The sequence below is a fragment of the Pagrus major genome, chromosome 5, assembly GCF_040436345.1.
Source record: "Pagrus major chromosome 5, Pma_NU_1.0".
Classification (NCBI taxonomy): domain Eukaryota; kingdom Metazoa; phylum Chordata; class Actinopteri; order Spariformes; family Sparidae; genus Pagrus; species Pagrus major.
The window spans coordinates 35,797,938-35,824,527 of NC_133219.1; the positions used below are offsets into that span (position 1 = coordinate 35,797,938).

General features: G+C 39.8%; 1 protein-coding gene across 1 annotated transcript in view; it reads right to left on the reverse strand.

The window, feature by feature from the left end:
- The window catches only part of vps13a (vacuolar protein sorting 13 homolog A), a 36,749-nt gene that overhangs the window by 7,520 nt on the left and 2,639 nt on the right, over positions 1-26,590 (reverse strand). Inside the window, exons 6-64 of the mRNA XM_073467135.1 lie at positions 26,093-26,202; positions 25,926-25,985; positions 25,727-25,786; positions 25,341-25,421; positions 24,945-25,002; positions 24,530-24,657; positions 24,269-24,375; positions 24,006-24,177; positions 22,907-22,969; positions 21,824-21,956; positions 21,521-21,615; positions 21,240-21,382; positions 20,176-20,377; positions 19,968-20,082; positions 19,363-19,499; positions 19,063-19,195; positions 18,614-18,731; positions 18,341-18,476; positions 17,913-18,024; positions 17,634-17,809; positions 17,347-17,503; positions 17,093-17,172; positions 16,907-16,966; positions 16,455-16,653; positions 16,206-16,322; positions 16,003-16,106; positions 15,667-15,834; positions 15,214-15,521; positions 14,900-15,047; positions 14,511-14,682; positions 14,134-14,258; positions 13,847-14,016; positions 12,981-13,237; positions 12,650-12,834; positions 12,405-12,551; positions 12,057-12,266; positions 11,687-11,830; positions 11,444-11,545; positions 11,198-11,350; positions 10,856-11,114; positions 10,068-10,228; positions 9,680-9,783; positions 9,249-9,561; positions 8,662-8,798; positions 8,132-8,426; positions 7,258-7,362; positions 6,958-7,104; positions 6,446-6,577; positions 6,104-6,237; positions 5,291-5,359; positions 3,358-3,490; positions 2,695-2,752; positions 2,130-2,301; positions 1,459-1,612; positions 1,115-1,261; positions 919-1,000; positions 758-827; positions 398-512; positions 164-277 (exon numbers count right to left, since the gene is read on the reverse strand). Coding sequence (XP_073323236.1) covers positions 164-277; positions 398-512; positions 758-827; positions 919-1,000; positions 1,115-1,261; positions 1,459-1,612; positions 2,130-2,301; positions 2,695-2,752; positions 3,358-3,490; positions 5,291-5,359; positions 6,104-6,237; positions 6,446-6,577; positions 6,958-7,104; positions 7,258-7,362; positions 8,132-8,426; positions 8,662-8,798; positions 9,249-9,561; positions 9,680-9,783; positions 10,068-10,228; positions 10,856-11,114; positions 11,198-11,350; positions 11,444-11,545; positions 11,687-11,830; positions 12,057-12,266; positions 12,405-12,551; positions 12,650-12,834; positions 12,981-13,237; positions 13,847-14,016; positions 14,134-14,258; positions 14,511-14,682; positions 14,900-15,047; positions 15,214-15,521; positions 15,667-15,834; positions 16,003-16,106; positions 16,206-16,322; positions 16,455-16,653; positions 16,907-16,966; positions 17,093-17,172; positions 17,347-17,503; positions 17,634-17,809; positions 17,913-18,024; positions 18,341-18,476; positions 18,614-18,731; positions 19,063-19,195; positions 19,363-19,499; positions 19,968-20,082; positions 20,176-20,377; positions 21,240-21,382; positions 21,521-21,615; positions 21,824-21,956; positions 22,907-22,969; positions 24,006-24,177; positions 24,269-24,375; positions 24,530-24,657; positions 24,945-25,002; positions 25,341-25,421; positions 25,727-25,786; positions 25,926-25,985; positions 26,093-26,202 — 8,246 coding nt within the window. The remainder of the gene's footprint in view (positions 1-163; positions 278-397; positions 513-757; positions 828-918; positions 1,001-1,114; positions 1,262-1,458; positions 1,613-2,129; positions 2,302-2,694; positions 2,753-3,357; positions 3,491-5,290; positions 5,360-6,103; positions 6,238-6,445; positions 6,578-6,957; positions 7,105-7,257; positions 7,363-8,131; positions 8,427-8,661; positions 8,799-9,248; positions 9,562-9,679; positions 9,784-10,067; positions 10,229-10,855; positions 11,115-11,197; positions 11,351-11,443; positions 11,546-11,686; positions 11,831-12,056; positions 12,267-12,404; positions 12,552-12,649; positions 12,835-12,980; positions 13,238-13,846; positions 14,017-14,133; positions 14,259-14,510; positions 14,683-14,899; positions 15,048-15,213; positions 15,522-15,666; positions 15,835-16,002; positions 16,107-16,205; positions 16,323-16,454; positions 16,654-16,906; positions 16,967-17,092; positions 17,173-17,346; positions 17,504-17,633; positions 17,810-17,912; positions 18,025-18,340; positions 18,477-18,613; positions 18,732-19,062; positions 19,196-19,362; positions 19,500-19,967; positions 20,083-20,175; positions 20,378-21,239; positions 21,383-21,520; positions 21,616-21,823; positions 21,957-22,906; positions 22,970-24,005; positions 24,178-24,268; positions 24,376-24,529; positions 24,658-24,944; positions 25,003-25,340; positions 25,422-25,726; positions 25,787-25,925; positions 25,986-26,092; positions 26,203-26,590) is intronic.

Below are 26,590 nucleotides of genomic sequence, written 5' to 3' on the forward strand. Positions count from 1 at the left end.
CAAAAACAAAAACATGACTAAACATGGCTGTTTTTGGTTTAAACATGTGCCATTTAATGTGTCTTGTGAACAGATTTTGATGCTGTTCATGCTTGTTTTGTTTCAACTAAATTAAGAAGATTGCTGCTTAATATTTGTTTATCATCTTTTTTTCTGTACAAACCTTGATGGGGGAGATGTGGAAGTACTCATACAGGCTGATAGGAGAGTTGTCAGCAGCAGAGACATTGTTTAATTCTGTCATCATATACTCCATGTCCTTCTCAAACAGTTCCACCTAAAGTTGGGCACAAATATGCAGAAGCATTAATGTCAGACTGGATCTCAATGACACTTCAAGTAGATAAAGATTATATTGATGCATCGTAAGCTGCGTTTCAATATGTGATTGTCTGACCCCCTGTTCTGAGCTCATGATGCTGGCATTCTCAGGTGTGAACAGGTCCAGGATGGCGTACAGGAAGCCCAGATCGAGCTTCAGATCCATCTCCTGAATCAACACCTTGAAGTACCTGAGGCAGACAAGACATTCCCATCAGCATTTGGGAGCAAAACTGAGAAGAGCAGAAAATGGAGGCCAGAATGTGGCTAAAATAAAAAGCAATTTTAAGCACAACTGGTTTTCAGGCCAATTGGATTGTAGAGGGCAGATCAGAATCAGAACTGAAGTATGACTCCTGCCTACTGAAGGCAGTAAAAACCAATTCACAGAACAAAAATACAGTACAGTACATCACAAAAAGAAAGAATCACTTACTTGATGCGAGATATATCAGAGTGCCCTGCTGTTCTGGTAACAATGCTGATATCAGTTAGTGGTTTGGGTTCTGTAGAAAAATTCAAATAAAACCATATTACTGTCTGATATATCGCAAATTGACATCACATGATACTAAATTATACAGGACATGTACAGACCTGCGTCCATGGTGATAGATTTTGGCAGTTTTACGGGGTAAAAAACGTAGGGGAAGATGGCTCCTGGCAGCTGATTCTGGATCTGTGGAAGGAAAAAGAGGCAACTAAGGACTGCTGCTACTAGACTGATATTCTTCTGCCAGAAAGAAGATGTTGTGGTTTCTTTTTTGTTTTGTTTTTTTCAACTTCTTTTCACCTGAATGCGGTGGATTTGGACACGGTAGGCGCTCTGTCGGGGTGAGACGCTGTACTCAACCTTTACCCCAGGCAGGAAGTGCCTCCTGAGAGGAGCATCACACGGCTGAAGCATCCGCATGTCCAAGCCATTGGGAGTAAAGCACACCTTGGAAGACAACACCACACAATCAATCAATCAACAATCAATAAACCACTTGGAGCAGAAACTTTTTAAATTCAAGAATACAGCCTACATTGGTAACATGAAATAGACAGCTTCATTTGTACCATTTTTAAATTTGATTAATACCGTATTAGTAGTTAAAATCAAGAAAGGTGAATAAACAGTATTTAGTCTCAAACCTGCATGTTGTTCTCCAGGTCGACGATGGCGTTGTCCACGGGTCCAGATTCAATGTACTCTTTAAATTTGTCCTCCAGCATCTCAGCGTCTTTAGTGCTCATAGTCTTCCATCGACTCTTCTTCTTCGGCTTTAATTCCCACACCACATCAGAGCTATGACAAGAAAAGAGAAACACATGGGATGTAAAATCATGATATGTTATAGTAGCTGCAGGATTAATCAGGAGTGGGCAAACATACAAAAATCCATTTCACTGCAGTCTAATAAAAGACGACATGATGTATAGGTAAAAAGTTATTGCTTCTTTGTTATACTACAGTCGCAAACATTTAACACAGCCCTTGCAAATCATAAAACAAATGAAATTCTGTTGCTGTGGCCCTTTTTCTTTGCAGACTCACTCACTGATGTTGAGTTTAGGGAAGGTATGAGAAGAGACAACATATTCAGCAGCACAGTAACTTAATCTCGGCTGTATAAAATTAAGATCTAGTTCTAGTGTTCAGAACAGTAGGTTGACTTGTAATTTACACACAATATTGAGCCATATTCGTGACATGTTCATGTCATGACATGTTCATGTCATGAATATGCTTGAGCTTGGCCAGTTTTTGTGCTTTTTACTTCATGCGTAGATGTGTGCACATGTTTATGTTGCTGGTGATCTACCTTGTAATCCCAATGAAGGAGACCTCCTGACTGCTGCTGTTGTTGATGAGAGACACTCCCATGTTCTGTAGTGACAGGATTATTTCCTGTTCAGCCAACTGTGCCTTCTCGCTCTCACAGAGCAGCTTGTAGATACGCTGCTCCTGAGTGAACAGCACAACACGCTGGAGACCTTTGGATCAACAAGAAATCCAAATCATACAGATTGAAGACTTTATTTATCTCCAGAGAAAAATTATTGGTATCCCTTCCCCCCAGAAGTCTGGATCAGTTACAACACTGTGTCTCTTCAACTGGTAGCGATTCAGTGATTCCTGATTTATCTCATCAAAGATGAACGTTAGTTTACACCTGAATCCTGTGATCAATATAGCACCTTTTTGTCTTTTTGTGTTGGTTTTGACAGTCGTAGCCATTGAGTTCTTGGTACATGACAACACTCTTGCACTAACAATGAACTCGCAATTGTGACGACCATCTTAAGTGAATATAAGACTGTGAACAACAAAATTACAAATGCATTTACATGATCTGGGCATTGAATTTGAAGCTCCTTGAACTTTACCTTCATAAAAGGAGATTACAAACAGTTTTCCCTCATTGTTCATGTCCGCCCGCAAGTCCTGAAGATGCAGAACAGACAAACACACATACTGTTTGAATAAACAACTCATTATTTCATCTAACAATTTATGTTTTATGTTGTTTATATCTAAAACTCAATAAAGGTTAAAATGTGTCGACATTTAATATCATTACAGGCAAAAGACTACTATTTACTAGAAGAACTGATGAATGAAGCCAACTCTATGTCTACAGAGTTTTTAAAACTCATTCTTACTCAAAAAACACTGCACAATTCGGCATTCATCTCATTGGCCTCTCCTTAAAAATATGTAACTAAACTTTAAAAAGTGAGACTCATATATATTATTTTATTACTTTATTTACTACATTAGCGCATTACTATCACGGATTTTAATTGAAAACACAGTGTGTTTTGTTTGTTTACTTCAGGGCTTCATTAATGAAGAACATCTGTGTTACTTGAGCAAGTAAAAGTTCTGAGTGTGATATCTACACAGTCTATGTGTAACAAATTTAGCTTTATTTGTTTCAATGCTAAAAGCAGACTGATTACTGCTATTAGCAAGAAATACAAAGTCAGAGGCCCCTTTACTCTTGAAAAGGTGAGAAGTTAAGGTGTATCTCTGGTACAGTACAGTACCTCCTCACTCTTCAGCTTCCCACTGTAAGCACCACATTTCCAGCAAAGCTCTCGGGACCCAGTAGGTTCAGTCCAGGTGTAGTGCACAGCTTTCCCAGCCTCCAGCTCCTCCTGCTCTGCCTCCTTCTGTGAGCTGCAGACACATGAAACCCAACCAAACACACACATACTGTATGTATCAGAAAAATCACTTAGCACTACTAAAAGACAAGAAGTAGTATTCGACAGATTTGAGATGACAGGAAGCGGATAATGACAGACGGCTGTACAGTGTAACAGTAAAACAGAGGACGATATAACAGAGCCCAGCCACCAAGAATGTACCGCCATGACAAGCATCCAATCCAAAGTACCTGTTTGACACAAACAGTTCCTATAAACAGACAGAAATATGACACAACGACAACAAACACCAACATTTCCCCCAATATCTCTCCCTGAGAGTTAACTTTGAGATATGCATATTCACTTTGATACCGATCTCGATTCGGACGAGACAAAGCGGACACAAGAAAATGAAAGAAGCCATAATCTACGGATGGAGATGAAAAACAAGAGGATACAACGCAACAGAACGACTGGAAGAAGCAGGAGGTGTGATTCCACCGGCAGAATCCCATCCAGTCAGCAGCATTCAAAACTAGTGTTTCTACAAGTAAAGATGATTTAACACTTGATAATAGATCAAAGGAAAATAGTAATAAATGAGTACATTGGTTTAGATGTCTAACCTGCTCCTTTTACTGTACTGAAATGGTCCTGAAAGATTTTTGATCAGTGTTCATTTCCAGCAGATCAATAAGAGGTAGATATAGTTGGTTCTTTATAAATAAATTATTTAGGAAATGGAGTGACAAAGTTTTGAAATATATAAGTGGCTCATGATACATGGCGCAATGAGTACAACACAATATGATATAATGATATCATATGATAGAGTTTCTGTCAATGCCTGTAAATAACTAATTTCTCATTGGTAAGGGTACGGAGCAGATTACACAGACAAACCAGAATCAGAGCTGAATCAGTCGTCTTCTACTTATCTTTACCTGCACTCTTGATCTGAACACACTCTGAATTCAAGTGTGCTGTCACACTGAAGTGACCGTTTTCATTTCATTCATTTATTTTTCCCTGCTGCATCATTTCTGTGTTTCTGCCCTCTTGCAGGCCTCGTAAACTGTAAACTGAAAAACTGAAAAACATTTGGATCTTTTTTGTGATTTCATGCTGTACTTGATTTTTTCCACCAGGTGTCATCCACAACTTCCTTCCTCAATAAAGATAACCGTTAAACAAACTAAAGTACCTAATGCTAATGTGTTGCTCATAACACATTGTAAATAACTGTGTATTCTACATGTATTTGACGCTTTACTTTTACTCCTGTGAGCCCTAAGTGTATTTATATATACTCTGTTTTTTTTCTGGCATGACAGAAAATAGAAAGCTACTTTGTTTTGACTAGTTTTCATGTTACTACTCTCAATTGCACACTAAACTGTTGAGCTTTTGTCACTTTTATGAAATCTATTTTTAAATTTTTTTAAATGTATTATCACTATAATTGAATTTGTCGTCCACTATTGTTTTTAAAGCTTCACAATTGCTTCTTGTGAAAAAAAAAAATCTCAGGACAACTGCTGTCCTCAACCTTCAGTGGATGTGTTTAGCTCGCTGTATTACAGTAAGGGCACTACGTTCCCACACTATACGTAAATTGTTATAACAGTCTACATTATCCTCAATATGAGAAATCTGGCAACTCAACTTCCTTCATTCCCCCTCAATATGTTATTTGGCACCTACATAAAGAATGACAGCAACAAAATTAATGCAGCACTTTCAGAGTCTTTTTTTCTTCTCTCTAATTGATCTAATTCTTTCCTCCCTGAGTTCAGAGTGTGTCAGAAGAGTTTTCACATTTTTCTACCTGTCCTCCTCCACTGAGAAGGAGAGGTCGAGCAGCTGGTCAGCCACCCACGTGGTTTCTGTCCGGGCGCTGCATGACCCACAACACAAAAACATAAATGGCTGTCAGCAAAAACAAACACTGTTAGTTATCGAAATGTTTAAGGCTTCTGCAACAAGAGAAAAGAGTATCGTCATTCAACAAATATGCAAAATCCATATCAATGAATCAATGGAAACAAATGTTAATGTTGTGCATGAAGAGATCCTACTTTGATGGCTAAATTAAAACCTGCTGTTAACAAAGTGAGTCACATAAAATAAACAGCTTATAGAAATAAGCAGAATACCTAAAATAAAAAACAGAAGGTGAACGAACGGCACAGCACTACGCTTGGTTTTGTACTTCTCCATCTTAAGGCAAGTGTGGCATCTCCACAACATAATTCAAATTGAGCTCTTTGAAAGCACATTCACAGACAACATTTACACTGAGTTCAACTAACACTGAACTTACTGAATGGAAAATAACAGGTTCGAAGTAAACAGAATTTCCAACAAACGGTTTGTTTACGTCCATGTTGTGCCAGTCCATCCTCAGCAAATACTTTAACTACATCTTATCCCTTTTCTCATCAACTTCCTGTCTCCATCTGTCCTGTGTCTCATTCATTTTATTGAGGCCCCTACCTAACTACTCTGTTGACCTATCATGACACACATCATCCCCATCATGTTTAATATTTTCAATTCTCTCCTTTCTCCTTGGCATTCCCAGCCTTTTTGCAAATACACCCCACCCTTAATGGTTTCCCTCTCGGTTCTGTTCTCTCACCTCTGATGGAACTGCAGAATCTGGTCTTTTGTGTGGTTGATAATGAGGAATGGAGCCGCGCCGTCGTGGTACTCAGAGAATTGGATCGTGGCTGAGTGTTCTGACAGGTTCACGTCTACAATGATCCCACCCACCTGCAGGAAGGAAACAAATCACAGTCTACACACTGGAATATAGTATAAGGGTTTCTCCAATGCTCTGAAACCAATGGTAGTACATTTGATCAGGACGACACATATCTGAACTTTTATCACAGACAGAAACAAGCTCATTGTACAGGTTGTTAAATAAACTAGTTAACATGAAGGTAAAACACTTATCTTTGTATGTGTGTCTACTTACAGAGTCGTCCAGTTGCAGCAATAAGCATTTTTCTTGTCGTGTGAAGTCAATAGTCTGAGGAGGCAATAAACAGCCTTCTACTTTGATCTTTAGCCGTTTGGTGTCGTTCTCAGGCCAGAAGGGAACAGCTGACTAAATGTGGAACAAACAAAAAAAAATTCTTACACTTTACGGTAAAGGTTTCATCTGAAAATTGCACACAATTAATCATTCAGCATTTGAAAAAAAGTTTAGATAGTGTCTTGCCGATTCTGACAGCATAAAAAAATCTGACTTTATTTGATTTATAACATTTTAACAATTTCAGAAGGTTAAAGCTGTGAATATCTCCAAAAAATAATATTAGTGAGAGTCAAGTGATCCGACTGTCAGGTAAATTGACTATTCATTTGTTGCTGCCATGACAGTGTATGATTATAGCATTTAAGTATAATTCACTGGCTGTAAAAATAGTAGTATTTGGGTGAAAAAAAGATGCATGTGCAAGGAAGCAACCGTTTTTTGGCTCTGACCTGTTCTGGCTGAGACTCTGTCCAGTTGTCTTGCCCCTCTTCACATATGAAGACTGTGTTCTTGGTTCTGTTGACCAGCATGTAAAACGGCACAAAACTCACGATGCGGGTCAGACTGAAACTGCTCGCGTCAATCTTCACACCAACCTGAGATCAGACAGACGTCACACAAATACACAGATGACAGTGAACAAAACCACAATAACAAAACCTGCTTTGGTTAAACAAAAAATAATTTAAAGTGAGAGTATGTCTGAATTAATTTACGTTTAAATATCAAACTCTTTGGAGGAATCTCACCAGGTAATCTTTGTATCGGCCTTTACATTTGACATCTCCATGGCTTCCAACTGTGTCCAGGGAGAAATCATCAGAGAGATCACTGTCTGAGATCAAAAGACGGACCTGAGGGAGGAATAGAATCACATTTATATAAAATATGAAATTACAACAACAAGTTATGGGTATGGATATTTAGAATACCCATTTGAATTGTGTACTGTATTCAAACAAAGAAAGACACCAATTTCAACTTGGCCTCAAAGCTACAGCACTAGTAGCACTAGAAGTTCTACTCAGTTTGGCATAGAGGCATGTACATGAGTGAACTACTTAGTTTCTTACTTTAATAAAAGTAATAGAATTTCTTTTACTAATTCATTAACTTATTTATTGAGCCTGCAAATTATTTTCTAGTATCCTTCTGATGTTCCTTTGCATTGAATCTTCTAGTTTAGTAGGAATCTTTAACACTTCAGCATACAGAATCTGTACAGCCCAAACGATACTCGATACTTTGGGGCTGATGCCAATACCGATAATAGTGAGTGAAAAATTCTGTCAGTATACACATATTTTTTTTACAGTGGTCTCTTATATGTGGTTATCAAACACTTGTGGCAAAGATATTTAACGGTAGGAGGGTATTTTACAGTTTAACAATAAACTTGACTGTCTTCAGTGATATCATAGAAACAGTTAATTTCACTGGGAATTTAATAATTAGAAATTATCCAAAGCATCGTTAGCTGCATCACAATCTCTTGACAATGAATATACCAATACCGATGTAAGAAGCCAATATCTGCCAATAATATCTGGCAACTGATATGTTGGTCGGGTTCTACAAATTTGCTAATTTTGTTGTAATACCAGAGATCATAAACTGTCTTACCTTATTGTTTTTCAGGAAGTATCGGGGCTTGAAGGAGAACAGCAGGGGCATGTCATAATCCAGAGGGTGTTTACGGTGGATATCATCGGCCTTGTACTGCAGCAACCTGCCTGTCTTGTTCAGCATCCAATATGGAGAATGGATAGCAACCTCTGTTTGTCCCTTGTCATATTTAACATGCACTGCAATGTCCAGCTCAGCCCTCTTCCGCTCAGACCCTTCACCATCGTCTTCGTCGTCCTCTCTTAGAGACTGGAACACTATGAAGGTGATTTCTTCCTGGTCACTTTTGAGACTGTAATACACAATAATTTGTTTATTCCGATTAGAAATGTAATTGCAGAAGGCGAGTGTAAGTTTGTATTTCTCCTTTATATAATAAGGATGATTTATAGATATATATCTATTTAAAGATGGCCCTCCTATAAAAACAGTTGATTTCTCAGTTGCTACTTACGACCAATATACTCAGAATAAGGAGACAACAAGTACACAAGAATGATGTAAAGTAAAATATCAACAGGTCAAACCTGTACTCAGAGGACCAGTCCTGAGCCAAGTAGTTCAGTAGGCAGAGATCAAGTTTTGATTGGTTGATGACTGCAGTGTGAAGCTGGGCAGAGTGGCCAGGGTTCAGAGTGGCCTCAGGGGAAGCGACTCCACTGTCCTGTTGAGCAGCAGGTAGAGAGAGACACTGAGTACAACAGTGAATCTGGATTATCAGAGTTTGGCAAGATCCTTAGCTTATAAGTCATCCTGTGGACTCTGCACTTTGCATGTCTTTAGATTTTCAAAGTGTGTAGGGATTATGATGGACCATTTTCATTTCTCAATGCATAGCATTTTCTTAGACTTGTTTTCTGTCTGCAATGCAGCCATCTCAAAAAAGCAATGCATTTACAAGCTGTGGTAAAAGCTTACTTGGATGCTGTGAAATTAATTTATTGGCACTGCAAATTTTAGCGCTCTCAACTCTCAAGTCTCAAACAAAAACAACTGACACTGGAATACACCAATAAAATGCCTTAAACTACTCGCAATTTGTATATTGTAATGCGCTGAAACCCATATGTTCCTTTTTAATTAACAACATAGTTGATTACCCGACACACCCTACCTTCAGTTTGTAGGAGATGGGGTAAGGCAGCAGGTTGCGAAGCAGAATCGAAGGCCACAGGTGCAATACAAAGGGCACATCAAAGTTCTCCCCAACATCTCCGGTGTGTTTGAATGTCACTGCATCTTTTACTGGCACGATGTTGACCATCAGCACACCACCCTCATTTCCACGGCGACGGCAGGTCTGCTGGAGGTGTGTCCCGGGCTGCTGGTTGCTGACGTCCTCGTAACTGAAGCCCTCTGAGCATTCAAACTGCTCAGCCTGACTGTCAGCGTCATCCTCTGTTATTGGCTGAAGACTCAACTCGGACCTGAGGAGGGCAGCAGAGAGATGTGGTGAAGGGAGGTGTGTACCATGTTTCGTGACAAAGAGAAAATGAGACAAAAAAGGAGACTGCTAAAGATGTGTGTTTATGTGTTCGTCCTCACCTATATGAATCCAGAGGCACACAGAACTCCTCAGTAGGAAGAGATGTACCCAGACACGTTGTTCCTTCAAAAACTTTGAATGGGATTGAGAAATGATTGATGATCTGCATGAAATGAGAGAAAGACTTGGACTTAGAGATTTCTTCCCTGTATTTCAGATTTAATCTTTAATACATAGAAGACGTACAAGAGAAACCTCTTGGGACTTCTGCTTATCATCCTTTAATCTGAAAAGAATCAACCGCCTAGCTAAATGACATTAATACATATTTAATTAGCTTAAAGGATGAGAGGATTACTGCATCTTGAAGGGAGGATGTAATTTATATCAATACAATCCCCTTTGAAATATGTAAAAAAAACATGTACAGGATAATAAGTGAAGTACCTGGAAAGGAGAGCGGATCTTGATGTACTTGCTGCCCTCCACAGAGTAAATCTGGCAAACCAGGAAACGAGTGACTCCTGAGTCTTTGTGCATTACACTGTACATTCCTCTGCCCACCTTAATCAGGGGGATCACACTGGCTGAGGTGTGGCCCATTGGAGCTGGAGGATAAGGGTGATAAGAGCAGTTCATATGCATTCAACTCTAAGTGTTTTATTTCTGTCTTTCTTTCTTTCTTTATATTCATATTTAGTTTAATGATGAAGAGCAACAAGAGCTAGATGAGGACATGGATGATGACATTCGTCAGAGAAGATAATAAGTAGTTTTTATACAATCTTAAAAAGACAAAGTCCTAAGTATGATCTAAACCGTTTTCTCTTCTGTGTTTGTGTGGAAAACATTTGCCAGGATAATTTTTTTAGGTGCTTTTTGTTGTAATACCCATTTAAGCCACAAGAGGCTGAATTGCCCCACTACAGCACGTATTAAATAGAACTAAAAGAATTTATCTTTCCTTCCAGGTGAATTTTAATTTCTCCATGCAACCCTAAACACAAGGTCTAAGCAAGCTCTGTAACATTACTATAATATCTTTCTCTTGGCTCGAAATGTAGTGCATCAGTGTGGATCTTAAAGCATATGGGTTCAAGAGAGACACCAACTCAAAAACAGAAACTGAGTATACTGTAGGCGGTTGGCAGTAATGTGTAATTGTGATATTGCAACAGCTAATGACTAACTTTCATGTGCATATACAGTATAACTGTGAATGCAGGTTGACTTACCAGGCTGTATGTAGTAGTCCTTTCCACTCAAAGAGATCATGGCTGAGAACTGGTCAGAGTCCGTTGTGGTTGAATAGTCCATCCCAAGGGTTTCCCCATCCTGCAGTGTAACAGTGAGGTTGGTGCTCTGCTGGCCGATGGGACAGAACATCTCACTGTGGCGGACTGACACTGGCAGGCCCAGGCGGTTCTTCACTACAAACGGAGCTTCATCCTTCTGGAAAGATTCAGCTGTCTGTTTAGCAGCCTCTGCAAATGCCTGGAAAGAATGAAAACATGACTGTTATAGACAACTGTCCATCCTTAGACTTCTTGGTCAAATGATTAAAGCTCTTCTCTTACCGTGCCCAGGTTACCCAACATGGCCAGTCCACATTTGGAGAGGGTAATGTTGAGCTGGTCTTTACTGCTGATGACAATGACTGTCTTATAGTCTGGGACATTGTAATCCACTTCATCTGACAAACCTGTGTACTTCATTGGTTTCTTCTTCATCTGGGTAGAGGAGAGTAATAAGTGTGAGTACATCTGTGAGTAAACTGTGTATGTGTGTGTGTGTGTGTATGTTTATGAACAATACATGAGTACCTTCAGTTCCAGTGTCCACGGTCTGAAACCATCTCTTGTATCATCTTCTAAGGGCTCCAGCAGTGGTTCCCACACTCCCATCATCTCATTGTAATAGTGAACCTAAAGGCAAAACCCAGTACAAGGCAAAAAGACAACAACAATATCAAAAACACAGAAAGTCAAACATTGTCCATTGCTATTTTACAATGAATGGTTCTGAGATCAAGTTTAGCAATTAAATGTAGAGCTTGCGTCTGTTACCTCCAGGTTGAGCTCGCTGTGTAAATTGATAAGTGTGGACCAGTTTTTCACATCTCCATGGAAGGAGGACTTGGCCAGAAGCATGGGTATAGTGCGGTGTCCCACTCCAGCCTCCAGAGTCAGACAGATGGATTTGATGATCACCTGCAGCAATGAATAGCCAATTAATTTACACATTATGTTCTTATGTATCAAACTGGAATAACTTTTATATGCAGTTAGAATAAAATGCCACTTAAAAAGAAATCTATGATGTGTAATATAAAAGAGACCAAAATTGATCAAATAAAAACTTCAAAACAAATCACAATTAGCACGATACTATAGCTTGCAATCATGTATCACAATAAGTCACAATGCAGCTAAATACCTGTAGTGACTCTCCCTGTGGTATCAACGGGGCCAGTGATGCAGTGTCTTCATCACCATCCTCTTCTAGGAACCAGAGTTTGAGCTCCTTCCAACCCCGTTTCTCCCACAGGTCCACAGGAACAGGACTATCCAGCTCCTCGGGGGTCTCTGCTGTGGGTGTCAGTGCTGACTGTATGGTGATCACTGTGTTGATGATGATTGGAGATACCTGGGTAAGAGATAAAAGTTGACTGATCATCATTTTTTGTATATGCATCATGTATACAAGGCAATCAAGTTGATCCCATTTATTTCACGGATTTAATTCCTGGTGTCAGAACATGTAATAATAATTTTAAAAAACTACCTTCAGAGTAAGAGCATTGATGGAGACCTCCATAGCCTGAGGGGATGTTGGGGAGTCTTGAGTACTCTGGAAGAACACCTGACAAGGTTGCAGCACTGTGGTCACGTTGTTTTTCCTCTTCTCTCTCAAGAAGGGACACGCCACAACCTAAAATAACAACCAACAGTAATTTTATATTGGTTATTGAAGCATGCTATTTAACTTTATAATTCTTTAATCATTTTCTTTACAGTAACAATACAAACCTTGAGGTCCTTGATACCGGCAGTCATCTGTGATCCCTCTGCACCGCTTTTCATCACTAGTTCACACTGTGTGGTCATCACCAGGGCCGGGGCGTCAGCACGCGTCAGGTCGGCCACAAACACAATCTCTGGGTTACGCACCAGAACATTCATCTCTGTCTTTGACACCACGGCTGGAGCTGCAGCTGACAGTGGCAGAGAGTATCAGAGGAAAACATCAGTTCAGGCCAGAAGACAACAGGGTACAATGTACAAGTATATATGACCCATTGTGTTACCAAAGACACAAAAAAGTCATCTAACTAAATAAAAACTGATTTGGGTAACTCACCTGACTCCTTAGATGTGACGGAGGAGTTCATGTTCTTTTTATCTCCTGCTCCTGAACTGCTCTTGGGTTGTGGCACTTGAGTAAAACCATGCTGAGTGGCTTTGAGGAAGATATCTGCCACAGTGAGCAGGAAGTCCATGCTGGCACACAGGTACACATCCTGTACCACTGTGTCCAGAGTGGTGCCATCATGGCCTTGACGGTAGTTTACCTCCACCATTGTGTTCTGTTCTGCACCAGGACGCATTGCCACCATCCTGGAAAAGACGTAGTTCAAGGGGGTTAAGGTTATTGACAGGAGGGATGTAAAGGAGAGGACAAAGTGAGACATATGTATACAGTAAATGTCACAGACGGTCAGAGACAAATGCTGACATGAAAGAGGGACTGAGAGAGTGGTGGTGAGAATGAGTGGTGATTATTATAATATCACCTCCAGCAGAGAACATTTGCTCTACATGATATTTTTAGACATGATAATTATGATACATAGCGGGACAGCTCTTCCCCTTTTCTTACTATTACAACTTTTACATCTTCCAGTCATTAAGTAAGATCACACTCACACTCTTTACATGAGCTACATCAGCATCTGAGGACAGACCACGAGAATATTTCATCAATCAAGCCGGACATATTGTTATTTGAGCTAGCATACTGTATATTGCTGGTTTGTATATCTTTACCATTGTGGGATCAATTTGGGTGTTGCCATTTTTCATGGTTTAATAGGCAGGTGTACAAAAATACACATCTCTCCCTGGATGTGCATAGATGATGCACATCTGAATGTGTGTACATCAAGGTGTGCATCTGTAACGATAAATATATGAATTTGTCTGTGTGCGTGTGTGCACCTGTAGTACCTTGGGGTGACCATCTTGATTCTGGGTCTCTTGTCATCAAGGAGGCAGGCAGCTAGTCGAACTGAGGCCTTCATGGAGCTGTCGGAGAACATGTGGAGGGAGGTGGAGATGGTGCCCAGAGTAAACTCTGCTAACTTCAGCTGCTCATCATGTGAATCAATCATCTGTATCTACATTATGACATAAACAATGTGTTAGACTGTGACAGCAAGATAAGCCTCATTTGATATGTTCACATATCACTTGTGCGTGGCTTGAATGCGTGTGTTTGTGTGTGTATAAATTACCACATTCTCATTAGGACTATACAAGACCAGCGTCATTGAGTCGAACTTGAAGTCCAATTTGAGCGTGGTCTTCAGCTTGTTGTTTTTCTGGGTCTCCACAACCGCAGCTGTCACTACTGTGTTACCTACAGAACCACATGTTTAAAAGATTTATTAGTTTTGGGTTACAATGGTTCAAAATACATTTTTCATCATATTTAAAGATTTTCATGGTCCTAGAAAACCTGTACATGTCAAACTCTAAGCTAAATATGGTCCATTTTCATTTTCTGGACAAACAAAAACATATTCATTTGCTTATCAAGTTCTTATGTCTGATTTTCGTATGTTTAACACCACAACTAACAACACAAACAAGCGTAACCACAAGCCCTTACTGCTGGCTGGTCCAGTGGTTCCAGAGCCTTGTGACTCTTTGTTAGATACAGAGTCAGAGGAGGGGTCAGTGGTGGGTGGACGAACTGGAGGAGGGTCTGCATCTGACTTCTCTGACAGGTTCTCACTCAGAGTCCTCAGGACCACTATCATGTCATCCTGGCAGAGCAGCAGCTGTTGGGAACAGACACAGTTTTTTGACAATACTGCAATAATGTACTTATCTTGGGATCAGATGTCAGAACAGACAAAAACACACAAAGACAGACAGATGGAAGCACAAAATTACTCTCTAATAACTCTAACATCCCAATAGAGCCTAATCTGTAGGCCAGTTAATTATTCATCCAATAAAAATAATCTAAAAAACTTTAAACAAAACAAAACGTACACTCATGGGCTTAAGATGAGCAGTGATCTCTATGTCAGGTATGCTGTGGTACCAGTTGGATGAAAGATTTCTCAGGATTTCCAAGTCCAGGCTGACCGGCTTCAGCAGCTGGGTTTCTCCCTGAAAACCTTCATCTATGTATGTGGTCCTGGAAATAGCAACAACACACGAGTAATGAAAGACACTATTGAAAGGATGTGTGATTATTGAAAATCTAAACTGATCACATTTTTTACAGCTTTGCAAAAACCCTTCTTGCAGCAAGTAAACATGTAATCACTTTTTTAATTATAATTCCCTCCCTGGTCTCTGACCTGTACATCTTGAGGTCGGTCAGTCTCACAGTCATTATATCCACAACAGGCGGGATCTTGGCTTCACTTTTAAAGGGCTGCTTGGTGAAGCTGTTCTTGACAGACAGCAGACCGAGGTCAGCTACAATGACATTGGAGGAGGACGACGACTGGGGCAGGAAGATGACGGGTGCATTGAAGTGGACGTCCAGAGCGATCCGAGTGCTTCGTTCTGCCAGCTCCTTCACACCTGACGCTGCCTTTTCCGCAGCCTGGACTGTCACCTCTGCCAGGGCCTCTTTAGCCTCCTGGAAGTTATTGATGAATGCCTGAGAGTAAGAAAGCATGGAAAACAACAGAGTGTAGGAGAGAAATTAATAGGAGTTGGTGCTGGAGTGCAGAACACACAGGAGAACTGAATGGTGTTCAAAGTGTTTAAAGTCTTGGATTATGACAGGGATGTGTTATTCTTACCAGAATGGAGGAGACAAACTTGTTGAGGAAGATAACCTGGATGCATCCCACAGTCAGTTTGACAGAGGTGTCAACTTTAGACATGTCCAGATAGGCATCTCCTTCTGTTGCATTTGTATAGTTTACCATGCAGAAGGAAAACACCTCCTTATCTGCTATAGACACAGCCTAAGAGGTGAATCAGGACAAGAAAGCAGAATTAAAATTAACAGAGCCATACAGGAAACAGAATCAGAATCATCAGTCAGCTATGATTCTTATCCAGAGTGACTTTTGTTTCGTTAAACTAGATTAGCAGTTTCCAAATTTTAATGGAAGGCCACTCGCTGATTGTACCTTCTTGTAAATCGCATCTTTGTCACAGTCTAGGATCACAATGCTCTTCAAGTTGGCCAGAATGTCCATCTCCTTTTTCTTCATCAGAATCTCAGAAACCAGACCTAGATGGTTGAGAAAGCAAGACAGTGAGGAAGCATTTGCTTGCATTTCCAGCTTCATGGCATACAAGTGCAACACATGGGTTATCAACACTACCATACCTTCAATACTAATCTCAGAGATCCTGGCTTTCTGTCCTCGGATGAAAACTTTCAGACAGCGCAGATCAGCTCTGATATGTAGATTCACCACATCTGCAAACTTTGAAGTCTTTGTACCTGTGAGAAAAAAGCAACGAGAAAGAAGAGGTGAGTATTTAAAGACATGTAGTAAAGGCGATGACAGAAGAATTACGGCTTTGGAGCGTGAACTTTAATGAAACTCTGAGAAGGTTCATTAGGGTCAGTTACTTTTTTTCCTGGTTACAATAGCTTCGCCTTTCTTCTCTCCCTCCTTCTCTGCCTCTGCCTCCTCCTCCTCGGGGATCGTTGGGAGCTCCTCCTGCCCTCCCTCCTTCTTAGTGGATGGAGGAAGGAGGTTGCTGAGGAAGTTCATGGTGTTGAGCAGAGCCTCTGTATGAAGATGGACATCCAGGGATGAGAAGGTCACCTGATGGCGAATGCAATGACAAAATGTTAAGTTAGTGGCTCGTAGAGAAGAAGAATAAAATGGCATCTTTGCTTTTTTGCATCAAATATCATTGTTTCATTCTTATAAAGAACATAAGATAAGTTCAGTTTTAAACATTGAATTAGCATTATTTTCCAGCATTGAATAGTTGATAGTGGAAACCTGCATAAACATGCTATACATTTTCCAATACAGCAGGACAGTATAACATAGAAGCATTAGTTTCCCTCACCTTGATGAGCTGCTCTGTATTGTTGTGTTCGGACTTGAACTCAGGGCCGTTCTTATCAGCCTAGGGAAGATATACAATCCTCAATGAGAAAGCCATGTATCACCATTTGGAAAGTAATCATCATTCAATACACAATTGTGGAACTACTGTAAACAAGTAGATTTTGATGCATAGTATCACACATACTTTAATGTACTCCAGGGTGAGAAGGTCAACCTCTGTGTTGTCTAGAGTGGTGATCAGTTGAACCTGCTTCTCTTCAGAATCTAAACAAGAAGCAAACAAATAAAACATGACATATGACATGACATAAGACCTGTAGCCAAGTCTCACCTGACTTTTATTCACAAGTGCTTAATTTAAGTTCTGAGGAATGTCTCCATAACTGGCTGAAGTCAAAGTGAGGGCAGTCAGAGACAATCCTGCAAGCATCTACTGACCCATGTATTCAGGACACTTGAGGCAGATCTCTCGTAGGTAGGTTTTAGAGGTCATGTCAAAGGTTCGCAGATTCAGGTCAGTGCCCAGACCCTCTATGTCCAAGTGGAGCACTGGGATCTCCTGACCTCCAGACAGACGACACAACTGAACAGAAAACTAGATGAACAAAGAAGATATAGAGGAAGAGAAAATGAAGAGAGAAAAGGGAAACCACGGGTTAGAATAACTAACTGAACACCACTGCCACGGATTGTTTGTAGCCTAGTTCAACAGGAACTCTCTGTACCTCACTGATTTCAAACTTCATGACTAAGTCAGTCATGTTCTTTGGAGTGTCCTCCTTGAATAGACTTTTTCTTTTGTGTAGGTCTCCGTACCGCAGCGGCACAGGATTATCTGAAAAGAAGGGTCGTTCGCCAATGGGAGAGCTAGGAGCATCGTAAAACAAATCTTCCTCTGATCCTGAGGGGTGGCAAAAACAAAAATAAACACAATGACCCAACTGGTATAATAAAGGTACACACAGCGTTATAGGAACTATAGCACAATTATTATTGGCTATTACCCAATGAGGTGATGCTGATGGTCTCACAAGACTCGAACATGAGAGAGGAACGTTGGTCAGCTAAGTTCAGAGGCCTTCTTGGAGTGAGCTGTGGGGTGAACGACTGCCTTGGCTGAGGAAGAGATCACCAAAACAAGAGCTACATCAGCAAAAAACATATTAACTTACTCAATTTATAAAAAATCTGCTATTCATTAAAAGTTATAAAAACTTGTTTTCTAGTAATAACAGCAACAATTTATTTATTCAGAGGTGTGAAGCCTGCAGTAAACTGTGTAGGCAAAACTGCAGAAACAATTTCATTTTCTTCCTGGATTTTGCCCAAAACAGTTTCTTTGTTATTCCCACTAGGTAATTTATCTGATCTACACAAAATGTAGACAGGAACCACATTTTGGAAAATCCAGGGACGATCCTGCTGTTCTTACCTTTACTGCAGCAGTGCCCTGTGCAGCAGGTCTGCTCTCAGGCAGTGGGATACTTTCTACCAGCTCGAGAACGCTTCGAAGTTTATCATCAGATATATGAAGAGACAGCAGAGGAAGCTCTCCATACAACTTATACCTGGAACACATATGCAAACATGGAATTACAAAGATATACACAGAAAAATACAAACTTTAATTTAAGTCTGAACAGCATCTTTAACCCTTTCAACATGGAAAATAAAATAACTGCATGTTTAGGGAAATAAAACGTACTTTGCCATTAAGGAGTCTTTGACAACCATCGCCCTGCTGAAAACCACTTTTAGATCCACTGGCTCTAGGATGTGGAGAGGTGACTGTTTCTGCTTACGTGCCATTTTCCAGTCGCCATCTATCACGCAAACAAAGGTGTTACATTTCTTTTTGTTGCACGCACACAAAACAAACATATACAAATATTTTTGTTGGAGCAATGAATATGTGTGATCCTTTCCTCAACTTGAAACACTTTCAAAGCTTTGAGACAATATCTGATGTCTATGGATTATTATCTTCGCTAATTCAAAGTACAGCAAACAGGTCTCTGAGATATAACCACTGAGATTTTCTCAATCTAATTTTCCAAGTAGAATTTGTATTATACTGTAAAACTGATCAAAAATATCTAAAACATTTCAGCATCCTTGCCCACAAATGACAAGTGCATGCTCTCCTATTTGTACCTGGTTTGCTATAAAGGAACTGCAGGCTGCTAAGTTGTATGTCAAAGCTGTCATATGCTCTAGATATGATTTCGTCAATGTTGCTGGAGGCCACTGATATCTGTGGAAGGTGCTTCTTGCATTGACTGGACATCTGAAAAAGAAAGAGAATAATCGATTTCACATGTTACAAGTTTCATACTTTGTTAACTCTGAACCATATTAATTATTTATTTACACTTCCTGGTTAAAAGTAGGACCAGTTTAAGATTTTGTGTGGGTCCAGTTTTCATCCCAGTGTCAAGCGTTGCACTTTCTGACCTGGAAATGTCCAAGATCCAAGAGTAAGATGTTCTGAGTGCCATTGTAAAAGCCAGTCTGTGGAATGATGACATAGGAGGCCATCAGATTTGCCTTCAGGTCCAGAACTTTCTGCGTTTCGATCACGTACATTAGACCTGAAAAACAAAATGGCATTAAGCTCATCAATCATAACCATAAAAAAAATCTGCTTTTTGATCAAATACAGTATAGACTTTCATGACAAAAAAAAATTATTTATTTAAAATGATGATGTTGATGAAACAAATCTTAGCCAGTCAGTTTCCACATGAAGCTCTACATGCAACATAAAGAATAAACAATATTAAACGTTGAAGCTACTTAAATTAGCAACAGTGAATCAAGCCATTGTAAGAAAAACCATGAGCTTCAAACTGCAAACAATCTCAGGAAACAATAAACAGGAAGAACACAAATCAAGGGACCCAGTGGCTGAGACATGCAGGCTGTTTGTAAACACATTTAAAGCATATAAAAACAAGGACTGAGGGATGTAAACATCTGCCCATCAGAGAATTGAGAGCAGTCTTGAAATCAAGAGCAGTAGTAGATGTACATCGTAGTACATGTTTTGTGCAACTGACCAGTGGCTGTGCGGTCTCTAAACTGCTCCAGTTTCATGAGGGTCGCGTTGGTGAGCTCGTCCAGCTGCAGGTCGTCAGGAGGCATGAAGAACGCTGACATGCTGTTCACTGTTATCTACATGGACAGACAAACACAGAACACACTTGATATGTAGCCTCTATTGTTTCTTTCATACTGAAACATGCATGCTGACAGACACCAACTCACAGCATCATAGATGATTTCCAAGGGCTGTGATTCCACATGAAGCCGCTGGTTAGCACAATCATCAATTGGATTGGTCTCAAACAGGATGCAAAGCAGCGGGGTCCCTGCTCCTGTGGCTGCCTTCCTTGATGACAGGAGGGTCGGTGCAGGCCGGTTACTGGCCAGGCCTGTGACTTCAAACAAACTAAGCTGGGCTGTGAGTCTGATAAAAAGAGCAAAAGAAAGGAGGAGATATATTGTAGGTACTGGGAGCAATAATCATGACCCTATGTTCCACCCTGCTGAATAAATAAAAGATGAGCTACAAGGTTGGTACTTTGTAGTGGACTCAGCAGGCAGACATGTGAAAACAGATTTCCCCTGCAGGGGTTTGGTGTGAATATGTTTTCAATTGACTGCTTATATCTGCAACGTTCTGAAAACCTGCCACTTAACACCAACCGCATATCGTCTCCATAACAACAGCTCTCCAATTTCGTACTCACTGCCGGTTTTTCAGAATTTTATTTGTAGCCTGATATCATTTGTAGCATCTGAAAATATGAATGAGCATAGTGATAGTGAGTTACTTGCTATAGTTGCATTTCAAGTATTGATGAAACAGCGAAAACATAAAAGGTGTGGTAGAGCGAGTGAAAATGAGCTAGCGGAGGAGAGTCACAGTGAAGGGTAGTGCAGAAGAAGTGCAGTTGTTAAGTTTAAGTTGTTAGTTTAACCATAAATTTAGATTTTACCATTTGTGTCACATACATGGCTTTAACTTTCTCCATCCAAAACTCTGCCATATTGACTAGCTAACATTTTGTAACTGATCTGACCAGCTGACTTTGGTATGGACTGTTTAGCTGTTGAAACATGTGGTGTGCATTGCGTTCTAAAACCAGCCACTGGCAATCAGCAGCTTTTGTCCAGCCTACACAGGGCAGTTCACACAACGGCAACTTTTGCCTGCACCGTTCTAAAACAGTTTCCGTCTTGTCATCAATGTTTTATCTGAACAAGCTTTCACACATACAGTGTGCCACAGAGGACCCCCCCCAAAAAACAAAAAAGTTATGACAAACTTGATGGCTTGTGCTCCAGGTCTCTGCGTGAGTGTGGACATGAGCTCTCCCACAGTCAGCCTGATGATCTCATTTTTGTCTTTGTTGTCTTTGAAGGACACAGTCAGCCTCTCCATGTGGAAATTGACCTTCATGTCTTCAAACTATAAAGAAGCAACAACAAAGGTATCAGATCCAGTAGTTTGCATTTTTGTTTTAGTAACATTGTTTAAGTGGATGGAGAGCCAAACGAAAGTGTATTATAAGTTGACAGGTGGGCGTCAGGGAGGGAAGTGACTCACATTCTTTGGCAGGTTGGGATTGACAGCGGCCTCGCTGTATCCAATGGCAGTGTAGAGTTTAGCTTTCTCAGCAGAGGTTAATAGCTCATCAAAACCTGACGCAGAGACACAAGGCAAGAGGGAACAAATGGAATAGAAAGAATATTATGAGTAAGAAAAACATTAACTAACACCATAAACTGTTACTTTATAAAAAATATCATGGAGAATTTTGCTTTGGTCCTGTTTGCCACTTGTGCATATTATCTTTAATGCACACTTCTTGCTGTTTTTCTAAGTCCTTTATTCTTTTCAACATCCTACCTCCGCTCTTGACCTCTTTAGGTTTTGTCTCATCTTCCCCGCCCCAATTCCACATCCAGCTGAGCCAACCCTGAGACTCCTCTTCCTCCATCTTCATCCCCGGACGGTAAATACACAGGCCTGCCTTACTCGCCTGGGCAAGTACAAGAAACAAAAAAAAGACATTCAAGTTCTTACTTTTTACAATTAATTAGAAATACACTGTCTTACCCTAACTTAGAGACTGATTGTATATACAAATATTTTCCAAATGTTTCTTCATATTTCCAGCTAAGCATCACCGCTAAACTTGAACAGTTTTCTCTATTCAGTTTGTGTCAGAGTAGAGACCATTAATTAAGGATTGGTATTAAGCATCACCTGAAATTTATCCAAAACAAAATAATGTCTGTGAGGGTTCTCAGTCATCCAGGTCATGGTATCTCTAAGTGCTAAACAAAGGTGACCAGACTTGCTTGATGGTTCTTGAAGACATTTCACCTCTCATCAGAACTAAAGAACTGAATAAACCTAGGCGAAGTGTCTTCAAAAACCTCAAGAAAGTCAAGTTGTCTTTGTTTAGCACTTAAAACAAAATATTATTTAGACCACCAAAATGTATTACCAAGATATTGAATGAGAAATAGTGTTTCAGTCTATGTCTAAGTGGTGTACAGGAAAGCCAAGATTATGTCAGAATGTCTAACCAGCTGTGAAGGAAAAGGAAATATTGCACACTGTGTGATATTTCAGCCAAAACCTCAACCGCTAGATGCAACTGCTGATAAGTGTTAGCACTTTCTGTGCTTAGTCTTGTACCACTGTGGTCATATGTGGTATGTTGGAGGAGACACATATTGCATTCTCGAAAAGGAGGCATACTGTGTATCATTTCTGTGTGTATTTGTATCTATTTATATTAACCAGTTTTTCTGCAACCATGGAAAAAAGAATTATGGGGATATAAGAATCCAAACCACAACTGTTGAGCACATAATTTGTCAGCGACAATACTGACATTACAATTTAAGCTACAGATCCAGCACAAAGTAATCATACAAAATGAAGATGCCAAAAATACAGAGATATAGACAGAGAGCTTACCTCTACTTCAGCCTGCTGTCGGGCCAACGTGATGTTAAAAATATCCAAGGTCTTCTCATGCTCCTGAGAATAGATACAAACAGCCTGATTAGAGCTTTCAGAAGCTTCTTGCTATTCCATGCAGAGATACTTCAATTACTAAATGTCCATTATTAATCACTTCAGGAAAATATAAAGCTCACAGAGCATAGAGACAGAGGAAAAGACCTTTAGCTGTAATGGTGTATTTCCCTGAAACACATCATCAACCTCAAATGCACTTTAATCAATCCTTTTAAAGGACTGAACACTCGATACGTGTAATTATGTACAGTAATGTAAGTATTTATGGCTAGAGGAAAGAATAAATGCATCACTGACAGGATACTGAGGAGGTAATACCTTTGTAATTAATGACTTGCATATCATATTACATTTCCATTTCATATAAACAATGTCGTATGGTTACTGTGACTGTAGTCAAGTACAGGAGGGGTATTTGCCGGCATGAAATCAAGCAGAAACAGAAGGTCTGATTTTTTACTTGGACAAATAGGAATTTCCCAGCAGATATATTATATATTTGGTGAGGCAAAAGTAAACCAAAAAAGGTACAGAGCAAAGCCAAACACTTCCAGCCAAATCACAGTTATATTTAGGACAGGTTGGCTGACATGTGATGGCTGTTCAAAAAGATTAAATAAATAGTGAACTACCATAACTAGCATTCTAACTACCTCCCGCAGCCAACTCCTTCCCTTCTGTGTCCACCTACTTTGGCTGCTGCACGCACAAACCCCATTTCAATTTCATTAATAAACTTATTAGCATGACAGATAAAGTTTGTCGAAGCATTTGCCAACAATGATATTAATTATCTAAATAGCATTGCTATACAGAAGCAATTTAGTAATTCTATCTATTTGAAATTGATTTAGCATAATACTGGAAATTAAGTCGGATGAGGGGACATTCCTTCTACTAATCTAAAACGACAATGAAAGAAAAATACTCAAAATGCTACCTCTCCTAATGACAAATAAAGCCGTTAGTGGTTCAAATATGCTGATTTTAAGAGATGAAAGTGGGAAACTAGATCTTCAGTTCAGCCATTTCCTACCTCTAGTGCCTTGAGCAGCTCCTCGCTGGGTTTCTTACTGGTGATTTTGGTCTTATAGAGTTCGCGGTAGCGTTTTACCATCTGCCGGTGGTGGCGAATGTGCTGCCATGACCACATGTGGAGACGTGGCTTCACATCCACCTCCAAGATGCCTGTGATCGCGTACCTCCACCTGCAAAACGGACCAACATGTGCAAGTGTGCTAAAATGTCATACGGCATAAAGTCATTGAATGGCATTTAAAAATCAAAGTGTTTTCTAACCATATACGGGCATTCCTGTGAACATGGTCCACAGGTCTGTACTTCCTGTACGGCAGGTTCCGTGACATCATATCCACTGAGCCCAGCAGCTCCAAGATGCTAATGTACTGGAAAGAGAGGAAGTCACAGAATTACTCACCGGCATGGAGCACTGACAGATTTTATCATCACTGAACACTTGAATTAACTCTTCTCTCTCTTGCTGCCAAAAAACTTTCACAAGACTACACACACATGCTTATACACTATACACACACCTACCTGGGGTCTGTTGAGTTCAATAGCCACCTCACTGAGATTGACCATTAGGTCCACCTTTGGAAAGGTGAAGTCAATATCTGACCTGGGATTCATCCGCAGCTTCGCGTCCGCTGAGATAGGACGAAAAACTGCGGACAACCAACGAGAAATAAATTATTTAAAGCAAACTGTCAACCTTGACATAATCATGTTTTTATAAACTTTGGGTCAGTACATGGTTTACAGGGACAAAATTGGCCTGTTTTATTAAAAATTGTGAAAATTCTTTTCTTTAGCAAGGAAAGACTTTCAAATATCTGTGAGTCAAGTGATACAGTATGTGGTTTTCATTAGGTGGTCTGGAAAAATGTTTTAAAGTGAGCATATGAAATAATAGTATAAAACTGTGAATAAAATGTGACAGTGAGACACTCACTGAAGTCATGGCTGATAGTAAGAGAGCTGTGGATATCCATGCTGCTCTGGAGACATTGCTACAGACACGGGGAGAAGACCTTCAATTAGATTTAATCTGATTTCATTTCTTAAACCAAAAGACAACATTTATATACATTCTACCTAATGGGCCTATTCTTCAAAGAGCCTTTGTGGACGACATGAATGATTAACAAAATCTGCAGTGATCTCAGAATGATTTGCAGAAGGCCTTTTTACAGCATTCATCAAAAGAAACTGTTCTGTGTTGTCACAGTAATGACGTTGTGTCTTAAAAAAAAGCAGAATAAGACAATCATAAGTCAAAGGCATGGCTAAATCCAGGCTGGGGGAGAGTGGAGACAAGGTGCAAAACACTAATTATAGGGTGACTCACCAAAGCCTCATCTGCACTGTGATTGGAGAAAAGTATTGAGTTGACATTCCAGTAGGCAAACAAGCTGTCTAGTTGAACCAACTGAGAAGAAGGAAAACAGAAAGCAATTAGAGAAGTGCAGAGCTGAGACAGCTGAGACGAAACACAGCTGACAGTGTTCAATGATTTCTTAAGTTTGGATCATGGCCCAAAGAAATAAAATTGGTTTCAAAGAACCAAAAGTTTTCAAAAAGTTAATTTAACTTTCAATTAACTTGAAGGGACAAATTATTCAAAAGCAATAGTAGTAGTTTCACAAAGTATACATTTTATATTTCCTATACAATATAAATGTAAAGGCTTTAACTAAAGCTGCTGCTAACAGACTGAATTATTTAATTTCTCACCTTGAAGAAAAGCCTGGAATTCTCATCCAAAATACTGGGATTCCAGTTCTCATCAGATGTCTGAAAGGTCAAACAAGCAGTGAGTAAGGGGGCCTCCCTGAGATTACTTTACATTTTTACACTTTTACAATTTTATTGAAGTTTGTCGCATTAATTATTGATTAAGAACTCAATGATTGCTGAATGTTACATCGGATACCTGAAGGCTGAGATTTTTCAGTGACACTCCAAAGGACAAAGGACAGTGTGGATTAGTGACCTGTGGAAAACACATGAGAGAAAAACAGCTAAGTTGGTCTCTTTCTGCCTACTTTACAAACACAAATTTGAGTTACATCACCAAAGTAACTCAGCTTGAATACTTACATCATCTTCATAGCGTACGTGGATGTTAGAGATCTTGACCTGCACGTTTTTGATGACCTGAGTGACAAGCTTCTCCACAAACGTGTCCTGCTTTTCCAGATTAGGGTTCTCTGTCAAACACAACAAATATGAAAAGACCAGAGAGACCAGATCTGGTCCTGCAGCTTTCTTGAAGCTTTGCTTTAGGGAACAAAGATTTGACCTGTTGTTGCTCCCTGATAACAACTGGCTGTCCTTCCACATACGCCTACTTTCATTAACTTACAGCATATTATGTTCTAATTTGTTTTAACAGTTGTCTCTAGTTTATCACTGCTGTTATTCATAGATTACTTTATTATAAAGTGTCCTTTCATTGCTTTTAAACATAAAATACCATCTCACAATAAGTTGACATTGACATTTAATTTCTACTACTACGTCTTTTCACCCTGACTGTTTTTCTGACTGTTTTTCACTCTTCCTCACTTCCCCAGTAACACACGCAACACTTGCTCA